The sequence below is a fragment of the Talpa europaea genome, assembly GCF_964194135.1.
Source record: "Talpa europaea genome assembly, chromosome: 12".
NCBI classification, from domain to species: domain Eukaryota; kingdom Metazoa; phylum Chordata; class Mammalia; order Eulipotyphla; family Talpidae; genus Talpa; species Talpa europaea.
The window spans coordinates 46435239-46449208 of record NC_140079.1 but is presented as its reverse complement, the minus strand read 5'-3'; the positions used below and the strand labels follow the sequence as shown (position 1 = coordinate 46449208).

The window sequence follows — 13970 nt, the reverse complement described above, 5'->3', positions numbered from 1 at the left end:
TGACAAGTATGCTGGGCTTAGTGGGAGGAGGTGTGTTGAGTGCAGATGGTGCCTGATTGTGGCCCTCTGACTCAGCCTGTTCTCTCAAGGGAGTCGCCACATGGGCACCTGGCCAGTGGCCTTGTTAGTCACATTAGTTTCATTAGATGGGGCTTGGAATTCCGCCATCTGCCTCACTTGTTAGGAAGCTAGCACTTGGTCAGGTAGAGCAACTCTATTGGGCCACTGTTGCATGGTGAACAGGCATAACTCCACCTGGAGGTTCATCTCTGCTAGCCTGTCTTGTGTCCTCAGGTGCTAGGTATACTCGGGGCGGGGGGCAGGCCTGTAAGGTCAGTTACTGACTTAGAAGAGGTTGAAGCCAAGATTGCTCAGTTGAGTCCCAGGCACCATCTGTCCCCACCACTCAATGTCACAATGGGAATGTGTGTGCATGTCAGGCGGCGTCCTGGAGCAACTGTGAGGTCAGACGAACTTGTTCTGCCTGACCTGGCATTCACAGCTCCTCCTTCACCTCCTTCAGCGCATCCTCCATGGTCAGCAGGGCAGGCCTGTGGTGCCGGATGTACTGCAGACCAAAGGACAGACAGACACATCACTGCCAGTCTACCAAGGCTTTGGGTGCTGAATGGCACCTGTCCCTTAAGGGCCAGAGCCACATAAAAGAAAATGGTAAGTGCCGTGTAACTGCTATGGAAATGAAAGAGAAACCCAGGTAGGCTCTGGGCAGGGCAGCCTGCAAGAAGTGAGCAACCAAGGCAGGCAGTAGAAGCTGACAGGAGTACATGGGGTAGGGAGAAGAGCCTGGGTGTCAATATCAGGACCTGGGCACAACCAGTAGCCGAAAGCCAGGGTTTCAGCCTGCATTCCATCAGCTAATGTATATCCAACTGGAGCAAGTTAAAGGGCCCCACACAGATCCAGATTCCAGAGGAACAACTTTTCTTCAACAATTTGCAAGAAAATGGGGCCCGGGGTGGCGGGGCATGCAAAGAATAGGAGGAATAGGGCCTGTAGAACTGCAGTTCTCAAAGTGGGTCTGCAGCCTGCCAACAGTGGGGGCGGGGGCGCCTGGGCGGGTCACAGCACCTCAGGAAACAAAGTTGAGAACTGCTGCTCTAGATTAGAATCCTAACGAAAAATAGGAACAAAAGGCACAATTTTGATGAGACAAGTAAAAATCTGAACATGATAATCAGTGATACTAAGAAAAGTTCATTTGGTTTGATGTTATAATAGGACTACGCATATATTTTAAAGTCCTTCCTGAGATACTTGTAGATAGAATGATAAAAGCCACCATGTAGAATGTTTGATGTAGCATGATGTCATTTCTATAAGGAAATATACATGTTACATACATTATATTATGTACAATATTGTAAATAATATACATTATACATTGGAAAAATCTAAAGAATATAGATTGAATAGCTAATAGTTATCTCTGAAATTGTGGAGGACTTCATAAGTTACATCACTGAAACAAGCTTTTATAAAATAACATCTTTTATAATTAGATAAACACTAAGATTTTGGAGGAAAAAGAGATGAGGGTGACAGCTTTTGAGCCTTGGGCTATGGGATGGGGAGAGGCCCTGTCCAGCTGGCATTTGGGAAGGGTCTGTGGAAGGACAGGCCTTGGTGAGGAGACACACAGCTGAGCAGCTATTTTTTGTGTCCCACCCGTCCAGACTATATCATGGACAAGGAGAAACAGTTGCCCTCACAGGGACAGGACTGGGCCACCAACCTCCCTCCCACGACAGGTGCTGTGCTGACCTCTTTGGTTTCCTCCAGTGTATGGTAGTGGAAGGTATCTTGGTCCAGGGACTGTAGGAGGGCCCTGTGCAGGTGCCGGCTAGATTCCATGAACTGCTGCGTCAGGTTGAGCTGCTGCTTCAGCAGGTCGTTGAGTGCGAACACAGTTGGGCTGTAAGCTGTCAGGGCTGCCAGACCCCAGTCACACTCATGCACTTCAGCCACACACCCTTTTCCCCTTAGTATATCAGAACGGAAGTATAGTCACATGCAGATTAATGACATTTCAGTCAACAAAGGATCACAGATATGACAGTGGTCCCACTAGACTGCACCATATAGGTTTGTGTAATTAGACTCTACAACGTTCACACAACGTACTCTTCATGCAATTGCCCAACAACACATCCTGAGAACACAGCTCTGTCACTAAGCCACACACGACTGTAGTGAAGGCCCCACCTGCTCTGTCCATCCATCCGTCTGTCTCTGGTAAATGAACTGTGTTCTACTGACGTGTGCGTTTCAAGAGCTGTACGTGTCTAAGGCTTACTCCCAGGCAACACTGAAAATCTTCACCTTAGAACCCAACACAAACATGTCTGGGCATCTAGCACCCAAAAATGTGCAACCGCATGTCATTCCAGTAAATCCTACTGATTTAACTGTGCACTTACTGGTGGCTGAGAGGGAAATTTTATACAATGCGTTTTTAAACGTAATTAAAATAATTTTAAGAATAAACTGTGCAACTGTTAAAAATGAACAATATTAAGACTACATAGTAACATGGAAAAATCTTTGAGGTTAAAGTACTTTGAGGTTAATAATAAATTTTGCAGGGTCTCCCTGGTGGCGCAGTGGGTTGAGCACTGCACTGTGAAGCTGTCCGTAGCCTCTGCAGTGCAGGTTCGATTCCTGGCCAGCCAGGGAGAAACCTACATGGCATGGCAGACCTCTCCTGCCTTGCCCGCTGCTCCCCTCAGCAGTGTCTTAAGTCCGTCTGCCTGTTCTGCTCCCCGCTCTCTCTGGTGAAGTCTCACCCTCCTGCACCTCTGACCTGTACCCCATTTCTTGTATAAATAAATCAATCTTTAAAAAAAAGATTTAGAAAAGAAAAAAAAATTTAAATAGTAATAATAAAAAATAAATTTTTCAAAAAAGAATGGAGTTTTTTTAAGTATATAAACATTTTGTTATAACCAGCATACTTTAATACCTTCATCTCAAAAAAAATGATCTTAAGCAAATTGAAAAGGTAAAACAATAGGTACTAGACTCTTCTTGTGTCATGAGAGCTGTCGGTCACCCCAAAGAGACCTGGCATAGTCGGGGCAGTCAGGCACCTTCCTTTTGCCTTAGGACAGGCTGGGCCTCCCCAGGGTCCCAAGATCCTTCAGACTCAGCAAGGATGCATGGTCCATGCTCCCTGACCTGGCAGCTGTTCAGTGCTTGCTAAGTATCTTGGGGAAAACCTGGGATTCTAGTCAAAGATTCAAAGAAGATCACACACACACAGTCCCTGTGGGAAAAGGGATTATAAGCGTGTTACGCAGAATCCTCCTGCTTAGTTTGACACTCGTTCCATTTGCCAGACAGGCTGAAGGTTCTTGGACTCTCTCAATCTGTCGACTTGGGATACCAGGAACTATGGCTGTGGCCCTTGGCTGTGACAATCCCCACCAAAGGGTTCCTCAAACTCAGCACTAATAGGGAACACCACACCTCAAAGGATGGATGCAAATCTGCAGGAGAAATGTGTCTTCTTCCCCCAAAAGACCTGCTGAGTCAGGCAGTTACCTTCGATGGCATCAGCGCTGACCACATGACTGGCAATGGGCACAGGGTCCACGTAGGCACCTCCCAGGGCTGGCCCGATGGCTGCCATACCGGCCTCTGCCCAAGGATGAAGGGGGATGATGAGTGGGTCAGATTCAGTGCAATGACTTCTCAGCAACAGACATGCTGTTAAAATAAGCCACGTGGGGCCTCCCTGGTGGTGCAGTGGGTTGAGCGCTGCGCTGTGAAGCTGTCCACAGCCTCTGCAGTGCAGGTTTGATTCCCAGCCAGCCAAGGAGCTACCCACATGGTGCTGTAGACCTCTCCTGCCTCGCCTGCTGCTCCCCTCAGCAGTGTCTTCGGTCCGTCTGCCTGTTCCGCTCCCCACTCTCTCTGGTGAATTCTCTCATCCTCCCGTGCCTCTGACCAGTTCTTGTATAAAACCCCAGTTCTTGTATAAATAAATAAATCTTAAAATAAAATAAAATAAGTCAGGTGAATCTGTTCTTTCCTCTTTTTGACCATGACCATGGCCATACCCCTTGCTTTTTTAACCTCTCCCGCTTCAAAATTTTTTCCCAAACCTGCTTTCAACTTTCTGGCAGGTTCTCTGGCTCACAGTTGCTGGTGTACCACCGAGGCACTGTGCCCACCCACCTCTGCTTTCCTCTACAGGCCACTGAGGAAATGCTGCCTGGACACTACTGGTTGGTTTATTTGGCTGCCTTTTGTCTTTCTCTTTCTCTTTTCAACATTCCTAGTCTTAGGAAAATAGCATCACGTTTTATAGTAGTGTATCTTTAAATTACAAAAATATGGACAGAAACACACACTTGCTGACCACCAGCTATAACACAAGAAGGGCATCAGAGGGACGTGGAGAAGGCACAAGGGTTCTGATCACAGGACCAGGTTTCAATACCATAGAATCTGCTAACGATCTGACCTGGCACATCTGGTGGACTTTTCCTCCTTGGAAACGGGTCCCACCTCCAGCTGGTCAAGCTCCCCAATCAAAATGAATCTATCAGGCCAGTATTACACCCCCTTACACTGTCTAGCAACAAGCTGTGTATACATTGTGGGCATTCATCTAGAGGACAAAAGGAGCACAAGGACCCTAAAGAGTGTTGTGTCTGAGCACCTACCACTAATGTCCCGCCTCATGCCCCGTACACCCTCTCCTTGGCCCTGGGGGCCCCCTAACATGCCTACCTTTTGTCCACTGGTAGGTGAAGGCGGGTTCCAGGGTCTGCACCGCTGTTTCCTTCACAATGACTCTAGTCACGTCTCTGGCCTGCTTCTTCCGAGATTTGGGCACGGGTGTGGGAAGGCCAGTCTCCAGGCTGGAGGAGAATTCAGAGCAGGTATCCAGTGTCCTGTCCAAGGGAGACTCCTCAGAGTGCATTGTCAGCTCAGAAGCTGTGGGGCTTGGAGAATTTTCAAAATCTTCTGAGTAGCCAGAGCTCACCGTGCTGGCTGTGCATGCCTGAGACATTGGCATTAGGCTGGCAGAGGGTGCAGACTGCTCACTGAGGTGCTCTGACACCTCACTTCCAGTGGGGGGGCCCACTGCCCACGGGCTTTCACTAAATGTCTCTTCCCTCTGACCTTTCTAAAAGGAAGAATAGCAGAGGTCACTATTAAGTGTTTTCCAATGGTCAACGTGCTCAGAACATCAGTGCATTAGGATGAGGTGTGGGGGGGCACATCTGGGCCCAGCAAGTAGGCAGGTCAGGCGTGGGGCAGAGTTCATTTCTTATAACTTGAGGTAGTATCAGTTTCTAACAGTCTGAGCTTCAGGTGTACAGCCTGATATTTTGGCCCTTGCAAGCGAGCAGCGCCCTTGCAGTGCTTCAGCAAGGAACCTGAGAGCACGCCCCCCTCAGCAGTGACGGAGCACCCATGGCAGCAAGCAGTACAGTCTGTGAAAGTGTCATTATTATGGCCCACTGCCCCTCAGTGTCTGTGGGACTCGATTCCACGAGCCCTTAGGACACCAAAATCCAAGGATGCGCAAGTCCTTTATATAAAATGGTGTAGTATTTGCATAGAACCTACATTAAACTTCCCACAGGCTATAAATCATTTCTTGATATTTAGTTTACTGAGAGTTGTTTTATTTTACCATCGATAGATATTGGACTTTTTGAATACTCATTGCCAATTTATTGATTTGATCATATAGTTTTTCTCCTGTTTCCTTTTCAAATGTCAAGCCAACCTTCAATTCCTGTGAGAAAACCCACTTCATCAAAATGTGTTGTTACTTGTATATATTGCTGGATTTAATTTTTTAAGGATGTTTTATTTTAAATTCCTAAGATCTATCTGTCCATAGTTTTCTTCTTCTATAATGTCCTTATCTGCCAAACTAAACATTCTATAAAGAGTAAAAATAACCTTGAATGCTGATGGACCAATAGATAATATTTTTAGACAATCATATTTTTAGATAATCAAAAATGAAAGGAATCACCAACTGCATGCATACTCAGACTAGAGAAAACGAGCAGTGGTTTCTTCAGACAGCAGGAAGCGCGTGTCAAACATTAGGGCTGAAGGTACGAGGGAGTGATTTCTCTCTCAATATTTATAATACCTGGGCCTCCCCTGGTGGCATAGTGGTTGAGCGCTGGGCTGCGAAGCTGCCCGCAGCCTCTGCAGCACCGCTTCAATCCCCAGCCACTGGGAAGGGTCCCACATGGCACGCAGACCTCTCCTGCCGTGACCGCTGCTCCCCTCAGCAGTGTATTTCATCAGTCTGCCTGTTCTGTTCCCCGCTCTGGCTCTGGTGAATCCTCTCACCCTCCCGAGCTTCTAACTGTACCCAGTGCTTGTATAAATAAATCTTAAAAAAAAATTTATAATACCTGACATAATATAAATGCTCTGTATTGTTGAGAGAATTACCACAAGAAAAGTCTGTACATGTTCAGTACAGATGTGACCACAGTAGGTCTAACTACACAGTACAATAGGTCCTGGGATAATTAAAATGTTGCTGAGAAAAAAGAAATCCCACCAACACTGAGTGATGTAATGACATTACTGGAGGACCTGATTTGCTACATAATATTTCACTTAAAGTTGCAGTTTCCAAGAACCCACTGTACATATTTTCCATTTGAGGTGGTTGAATCTGAGGATTTGGAAACTGCCACCGGGCAGCCAAATGTCTTATTAACATGCATTTGCTACTGAATTGAGAATAACTATTAAGAATAACTGGGGCTCTGCTGTTATGGGTAGTTTAAATGGGATCTGCTCTAATTCTGCATTAAATGGTTTTATCCTCTTATCACCTAAATCAGGATCTCTCATGGGGCACTTGACATTTTGTGCAAGGTGGGGCGGGGCATGTGCAGTGCAGAACGCTGAGCAACCTCCCTGGTGGACACCCACTTAGATGCCAGTAGTAACCCCGACCTGAGTCACCATATAAAAATGTCTGTGGACATCACCAGTGTCCCCTGGGTGCACAACTGCCCTAGGGCCTCCCTAGTGGTGCAAGGGGTTGAGCAACGAACTGTAAGGTTATCTACAGACTCAGCAGCATGAGTTCGATCCCCGGCCAGCCATGGAGCTATCCACATGGCACAGCAGATCCTGTCTCGCCTGTTGCTCCCCTCAGCAGTGTATTTCAGTCAGTCTGCCTGTTCTGCTCCCCACTCTGTCTCTGGTGAATCCTCTCACCCCCCAAACCTCTGGCCTGTACCCCAGTTCTTGTATGCATAAATAAATAAATCTTTAAAAAAAAAAAATGAACCACTGACTTAAATGAAGCTTGACCATTGCCTTCCTATGTAATGGCCTACAAGGAAAAATCAGTTAGCTATGCTTACCTTCTGTTTCCAATCTGATTTCTCACTGACAGCTGGAGTCAGATCATCAAGGGATAAAATATTTATCCTAAAATCTGTAATTAAAGATGTAACATGACAATGTTTACTCATTTATTTACTATATAAATGTTGACTTTCATGTTGTAGTCGGCAGGGCTGAGTACTAGGGACAAGAGACAGGAAACCTAGAAGGCTGACTCCACCAGCCCAGGTGGCTGACTCCACCAGCCCACACACTTTCTCTAAAGGGCTGGAGGGTGAATGTTTATGACTCTGCAAGCTACACTGTCTGTCACAACTACCCAGTTCTGTCCCTATGGCACGCAGACCGGAGGTAAATGAACGGGCGTGGCTGTGCTCTAATAAAACTTTGTTAATAAAAACATGCCATGCCTCCTGGCCACTGGTCTAGAGAGATGATCATGACTCAGTGAAGCTGCACGGTCACAAGTGTGCACAAGGGAGGAGGGGGGGTAGAGACACCTCAGCAGACTTAAGATTGGACTCTAAGTGTTCCTAAGTTCTCATTTAAAGCATGTTAAAGGCACTGGATCCTAAGGTGAAGGACCATGTTGGCATGCCAGCGAGCCCATCGCCAGAGACTGCAGACAGCGTTCCACAGAAGGCACAGAGTGGCCATGCCAGGTCAGAGGGGTCATGTCTCCCAAAGGACACAGGTTGTGAGTTGTGCCTCTAGGATGGCAGGACACTGTCAGCAAGGACTGATGGCATCAGGGTCTTCTGTACAGGATACATGGAGCTGGGGGTGTTAGGACGAGAGGAAGAGGGACCTGATCACCCCTCTGGGGAGGTCAGTGGAGTACAGCCCCAAAGGCCCACTGAAGGCCTGCAACAGGCCAGGACCCAGATGGCATCCTACCTTATTGTTCCAGTCTGAGGGGTTCGTCCCTCCTCCAAGAACCTCTGACACTGAATGTAGGCACAGTTAGGTCCAAAGATAGGTTCCTAAACAAGCTTTTCAGTTGGCCCATGGCAAAGACCCTAAGGTAGATTTTGGATTTGAGCACTTTGGAACAATGTTGAGGAATAATGACATCACTTCCACATTGGCCAACCCTTTCAGGCATGCCTTTACTGGGAAGGACTGGCTGAGGTGCTTCACTCTCACTGACTTGACTCTGGCCCCGCCTTACAAATGGGAGAACTGCGGCACAGAGAACCCAAGACCTTAAGGACAGTAAGAGGAGGATCAGGATGTCCATACCAAGTATACCAGACCCCAAACTCAGATTTTCACTCACCTCTCCTAGCTGCCTGCCTCCCTCAAAGCTGCATCTGGATAAGGGAGGGCAGGGAACAGGCACCAGGAGAGGATCCCCAGGCCAGTATTGAGGGCTCAGAGGTGGCTTAGCTAGGCAATATGGACAGATGGGGGAGGGCAGGGGCCCAGGCCTGTCCTATCAGCCTACAGCTACCTTCCTTCTTACCCAGGGAGGTGGCCTGGATCAGGCTAGCGAGAACACCCATGTATGCCTCTCTGGCCTAAGATGGCAGTCCGTGAAGGGACTCAGAGGATTTCCTCACATGTGTAGCCTAGACTCCAATCCACTGCATTCTCTGACCCTCACATGGGCACATGGAAGGGACACACCTCTGTTGGTGTTGCTTCTCCCCCTCTCTCACTGGGTGCCACCTTGGCATACTAAATATTTTAAGCTAAAGAAATCTGAAGCACAACAGGAGTCTGACCTTCACCCCTGAGACAGATCTTAAGATGCCACACCAGGTATCCTGGGCGTGCAGATGGCGTCGCCTGGAACTTGAGCAGCCGCATGAGAGTACCCAAGACAATGGCCAAGAACAAACTAAGAGGACCTAAGTCCAGGAATGTATTTCACATAGCCAGCCAGAAAAACTTTAAGGCTAAAAACAAAGCAAAACCAGTTATGACTAATCTGAAGAAGATAAACATTGTGAATGATGAAAAAGTTAATAGAGTGAATAAAGCTTTTGTAGATATACAAAAGGAACTTCTACATTTCTCAAAAGGCCTTTCTCTTGAACCTCTGCAGAAACAGCTGACTCCTCAGCAGTGTCATGAAAATGAACCAGTTAATGTTGATGAAGCTACAAGATTAATGGCTCAGTTGTAATACACTGATGATGCATCAAATTCCCAAGAAAAACCCAAACAAATAAATTAAATGTTTTATACAGAAAAAAAAAAAAAAAGATGCCACACGAGGCCTCCCTGTGCCTGGAGGAAGAGAGCCTCCTGAGCCAAGAGCAACATGGACAGGAATCTGGATGATGCAGGCCTAAGTTTCCCTGCTTTACTGCCCTTAGTTCATTTTCCTTTGCCCTTTGACGTTGTCCCACACCTTTCCTATCTTCGAATACTCAGGTTTTCATTTCCTTATGAAGGTTTCCATGTCACTTAAAACTTTCACAGTCACGTGTCACTTAATGATGGGAATACAATCTGACACATGTGTTGTTAGGGGATTTTGTCATTTTATGAAAATGCATTAGCAGTGGATTTTGTATGATAAGAGGCCATGATGAGCAAAACAACCCGAGGCCAAATGGACTAAATGAAGCACAAGGAACAGATGCTGTCAACATGACATGTGAGAGTTGGCTGCTGGTGTGAAAGGCTGTGATGGTATGACAGCTGTATGTCATTTGGCAACAGGAATTTGGGGACCCCATCTTATATGTGCATGGTCCATCACCAACTAAAATGTTATGGATACATGACTGCATTAATGATTATTCACTCTCTGTGGGCTTTTCTCCTGTCAATGTTTGAACCCTAGGAAAGCAGGTAAAACTGTTAGGGGGAAAGGATGTTCTGAGCAAACTCCATATAGGCTTTGTAGACCCCACCCCCACCCCATCAAGACACTGGGAGCTACAAATGCCATGATCCCCAAAGGGAAGCTTGCAAGGACCTGAGGGCAAAGTTAAGCAACTATGTTCTCTGTCGTTTTAACAGGCCATTTGGCCAGCGGTTGCTCTCTTGGCCACGCCACGCACTAGGTTTTTCGCCAGCTCAGCGGGTCAGCGCTGACCTGATTCCAGGTCAGCGGAACAGTAGGACGCATTTACGAACTTTTCTCCCTCTTTTCTCCCTGAGTTATTCATTTCCCATTTCCCCTTCCCTTGTAAATAAGCCTTTTATTTACCTTTTGTGTGTGTCTGCAGTTTAGCATTAATAAGTCCCCTTTAAGCGTGCGGGTGAGGACCCACGGTCAGGCAACCCATTTCATATTGGGGTTGCTCTGTAACAAAACTATTTTCCCGCACACACACATGGTCATGCGAGTCTGTGACTGTACTTGGACCAGCACAACTGGCATGTACTGGAACACATCATGCTCTCAGACAGAGTTTCTAAATGAGGGAAGCATCCCAAGTGGAAGAAATCAATACAGGTATCTCACCTTTGTTCTTCCTCCTCTTTCTTAATACATGCAATGTTAAAATAAAAATATTGCTGACTAATGTTAAACTATTAATAGCAGCAATGTTTAATTGTGACTGGTTAGAGATTTGATTCCTTTTCTGAACTGAAACAGGAAAGGAGGCAAATTTCTCTTTACAAAAAGGCCAATTGAGCTGCCTTTGTGTGGTCTGTGGCTCTAAAGGATTTCTTCCTGGATTACTGCTCCATACTGGGTCAGAGTTACAGGATGAAGATTTTAAAGATTTAACTTGGCCCCTTCACCAGATTAGGGAGCTGAGGGTGTGACTCAGCCCTCCATGAACTCCCTGTGGCCAGAGCCCGTGACCACCACATCAGGGCCCCCTAAAGAGCCTCCTGCTTCCTGCCCGAGGTGACCTTACACAGGGACATTGGTTACCGTTCAGGCTCTCATCAGTGGCTTTGGAGAGCAAGTCTTCCTGCAGCCCAGTCTCACTCCTCCCTGGTGAGGGTAAGTAGTCATCATGCCCCGTCTTGGAGTGCACTGACTTCGAAAAGGTACCAATGCCGGAGGCTGTGCCGCCAGAAGTGTGGGTCTGTGGGGAGTGAGTTCTTGAGCCAAGGCTTCGCAGGGTGCTGGCTGCTGCCTGGGATGTTGACACATGCGATGTCCTGGCTGGTTTTGGGCAGGAAAGCTCCTCGCTCGGTAGGAAAAAGGCTCTTGGTTGAACTGGGATCTGATGCTACTTTGGCAGAAATAAAAGAAACAAAATTACCAAACAGCTGATAAATAAGTCCTTTATGGTGGACATCTGTGGCTAGCAGGAGCAAAAGCCTAAGGCTTCCATGATCAAATCATTATCCCTCTCTCTGCCCTCCTCATTTCTTGAAGTCAAGGTACAACATTTGGACAAGATACTGTTGGGATTAGAAGCACTTCATAAATAATTAGAACTGTCACTTTTCTTTCAAGTGCACATTTATAATGAAACATTTTCTGTATCAGTGTGGATGAACATATGACAGCCTGGACCTCGACAGAATTAAAATCAACATGCAGATTTGTCCCTTAGAGCATAGTTTTCCCTTCCGTTCCTATCTACTAAGACAGCTATTAAAATACAAAAAAAAAAAAAAAATTTAAAAAACCCAAAATAAAAAGTGACGGCAAGGATGTAGAGAAATAGGAAGTGTTATACGCTGTTGGACAGCATATAAAATGCGGTAGCTGTTGTGGCTTTTCCTAATAACTTACACAGAGAATCCCCAGAGGACCAGTCATTCCGCTCCAAGGGGTGGACCCAAAAATATTGAAAACAGGGATTCCAATGGTTATGTGTATTCAAACGTTCGCAGCCACACCATTCACAATCATTAGAAGGTGGAATAACCCAAATGTCCACCAATGGGTGACTAGATGAACAAACTATGGCCCATCCACACAGTGGGATAGCACTCAGTCACAAAAAGGATGAACCCCAAAAACATGATGCTGGGTGAGAGAAGCTAGACAGAAGGTACATGCTGTATCATCCCAACTCTATGAAATGTACAGAATAGGCAAACGCACAGACACAAAGCAGATTAGTGATTACCAGCAACCAGGGGAGGAAAAAACGGGGTGTGATTGTTTAATGGTAATGGGGTTTCTTTTTGGGGTGATGGAATGTTTGGGATTAGATGATGATGGTTGCACAATATAAAAAAAGTACTAAACACTACTGAATCATTCATTCTTTGGTAGTTAACTTTAGGTTACATGAATTTCACCTCAATAAAAAAAATAACTGATGTGTCCTAAATCTCATCCTGACAGAGCAGGCCCACAACAGTGCCTGTGACTGGCTGAAATCCAACCTTTCCTCATTAGACCCTTTTCTGATGGGTGCTCAAGTAGCCCATGGGTGACGGCTGCCTTCAAAAGCCTCTAGTACTATGACATCAAGGCCAAATACAAACTTGTTAAAAATAAATACAGGAAAAACCTTACCAAGAGTACTTTTATTTGTTCTTTTTCACTGACTGCGCTTCTGGTGCAACCCTGCTTCAGACATGTTTCTTTTTCTCTAGAAGACTCTATCAAACTTCCTAGCAGCTCTTTTACTTCCTCTTCATCACTGTCTGGGGAATCCAGCTTCCTAATAGGTTCTTTCTCTTTGGGTGTTTCAAAATTCCTCTTTTTCCCCAAAAGTGCTTCAGGAGATATATTTTCAATGGCTGGTTCTCTCTTCTTTAGAAACCTACTAATCCTCCCATTTGGAGGGTTGCTCTCAGTGACAGGTATTTCATGGGTTTGTTTCTGGGGGGTGTAGTCTGTATTCTGTGAAGAGAGTTCAGCTGTACTCCTGGGGGGAATTTTGTCTGCACTCTTTGGAAGACTGTCAGAGGTTTTGGGGTCAGATTCCATGTCAGACAAATCCCTCTGCAGCCTCCGGCTCATGATCTTGGTTTCTATCTGAGCCAGCCTGGAGAGCACGGAGTTGGCTCTGAGCTTTGAGGCAGTGGTTGGAGGTCTAGTAGAGGAGAACCTGGGCCCACTCCCCAGCACATTGTGTTCTTTCAGGAGTGGGGGTTTTTCGCCCACACTTTGGTTCCTCTTTAGAAATCTGTTATGCCCAGGTACTATTTTGGCAAGACTTCTACTGATTTTCAAGTTTCTGATTTCTTCCATCTTTGAATCTTCTAAGGAAATATCACTGAAATCACCAAAAAAATCATACCCAGGGTATCTGGTTTTTCTTGATGAAGTCATCCTAGGGAATAAAGAAAGCTTACAGTAAGAAAACCTAATGCATGTATTGTGCAGTCAAAAATCTCTCAATGCCTCCCATCACCTCAGGAAAGATCAAATGCCCCTCAGCCAGAGTCTGGCCAGAGCCTTCTCTTCAAGTCCAATGAGGAAAACGAAAATGACTGAATACCACTTAATGAACAGTTAAACACCAGGTCTTAAATGAGACATGTTACATATTAAACACAGGAGTCCATATTTCTCAGGTTCCAGAGGTGTGCCAGGTACTCTGCTCACAGCAGAATCTCATTTCATCTTTAAGAAGTCCTGTGGGGGCCTCCCTGGTGGCGCAGGTGGTTGAGTGTTGCACTGTGAAGCTGTCCGCAGCCTCTGCAGTGCGGGTTCGATTCTGGCTGGCTGGCGAGAATCCCACATGGCGCAGCAGACATCTCCTGTCTTACTCGCT

The 13970-nt window shown here is 46.2% G+C and overlaps 2 protein-coding genes across 2 annotated transcripts; one reads left to right on the top strand and one right to left on the bottom strand.

The window, feature by feature from the left end:
• Window positions 1–496: 496 nt before the first annotated feature.
• On the bottom strand, window positions 497–13477 carry LOC311181569 (uncharacterized protein C19orf44; the record flags this gene model as incomplete). The annotated part of the gene is made up of 7 exons (XM_084250016.1): window positions 12797–13477; window positions 11213–11369; window positions 7386–7459; window positions 4756–5155; window positions 3562–3657; window positions 1783–1949; window positions 497–568 (listed from the first exon to the last, which is right to left on the bottom strand). Exons 1-7 carry the CDS (start codon window positions 13442–13444, stop codon window positions 497–499), a joined length of 1614 nt encoding a protein of 537 aa, XP_084106142.1. The 5' UTR covers window positions 13445–13477.
• On the top strand, window positions 9197–9703 carry LOC311181331 (ribosomal biogenesis factor-like; the record flags this gene model as incomplete). Its single annotated transcript, XM_084249703.1, has 2 exons — window positions 9197–9319; window positions 9437–9703. The coding sequence occupies 2 exons, from the start codon at window positions 9197–9199 to the stop codon at window positions 9497–9499; spliced, it is 186 nt and encodes a 61-aa protein (XP_084105829.1). The 3' UTR covers window positions 9500–9703.
• Window positions 13478–13970: the final 493 nt, after the last annotated feature.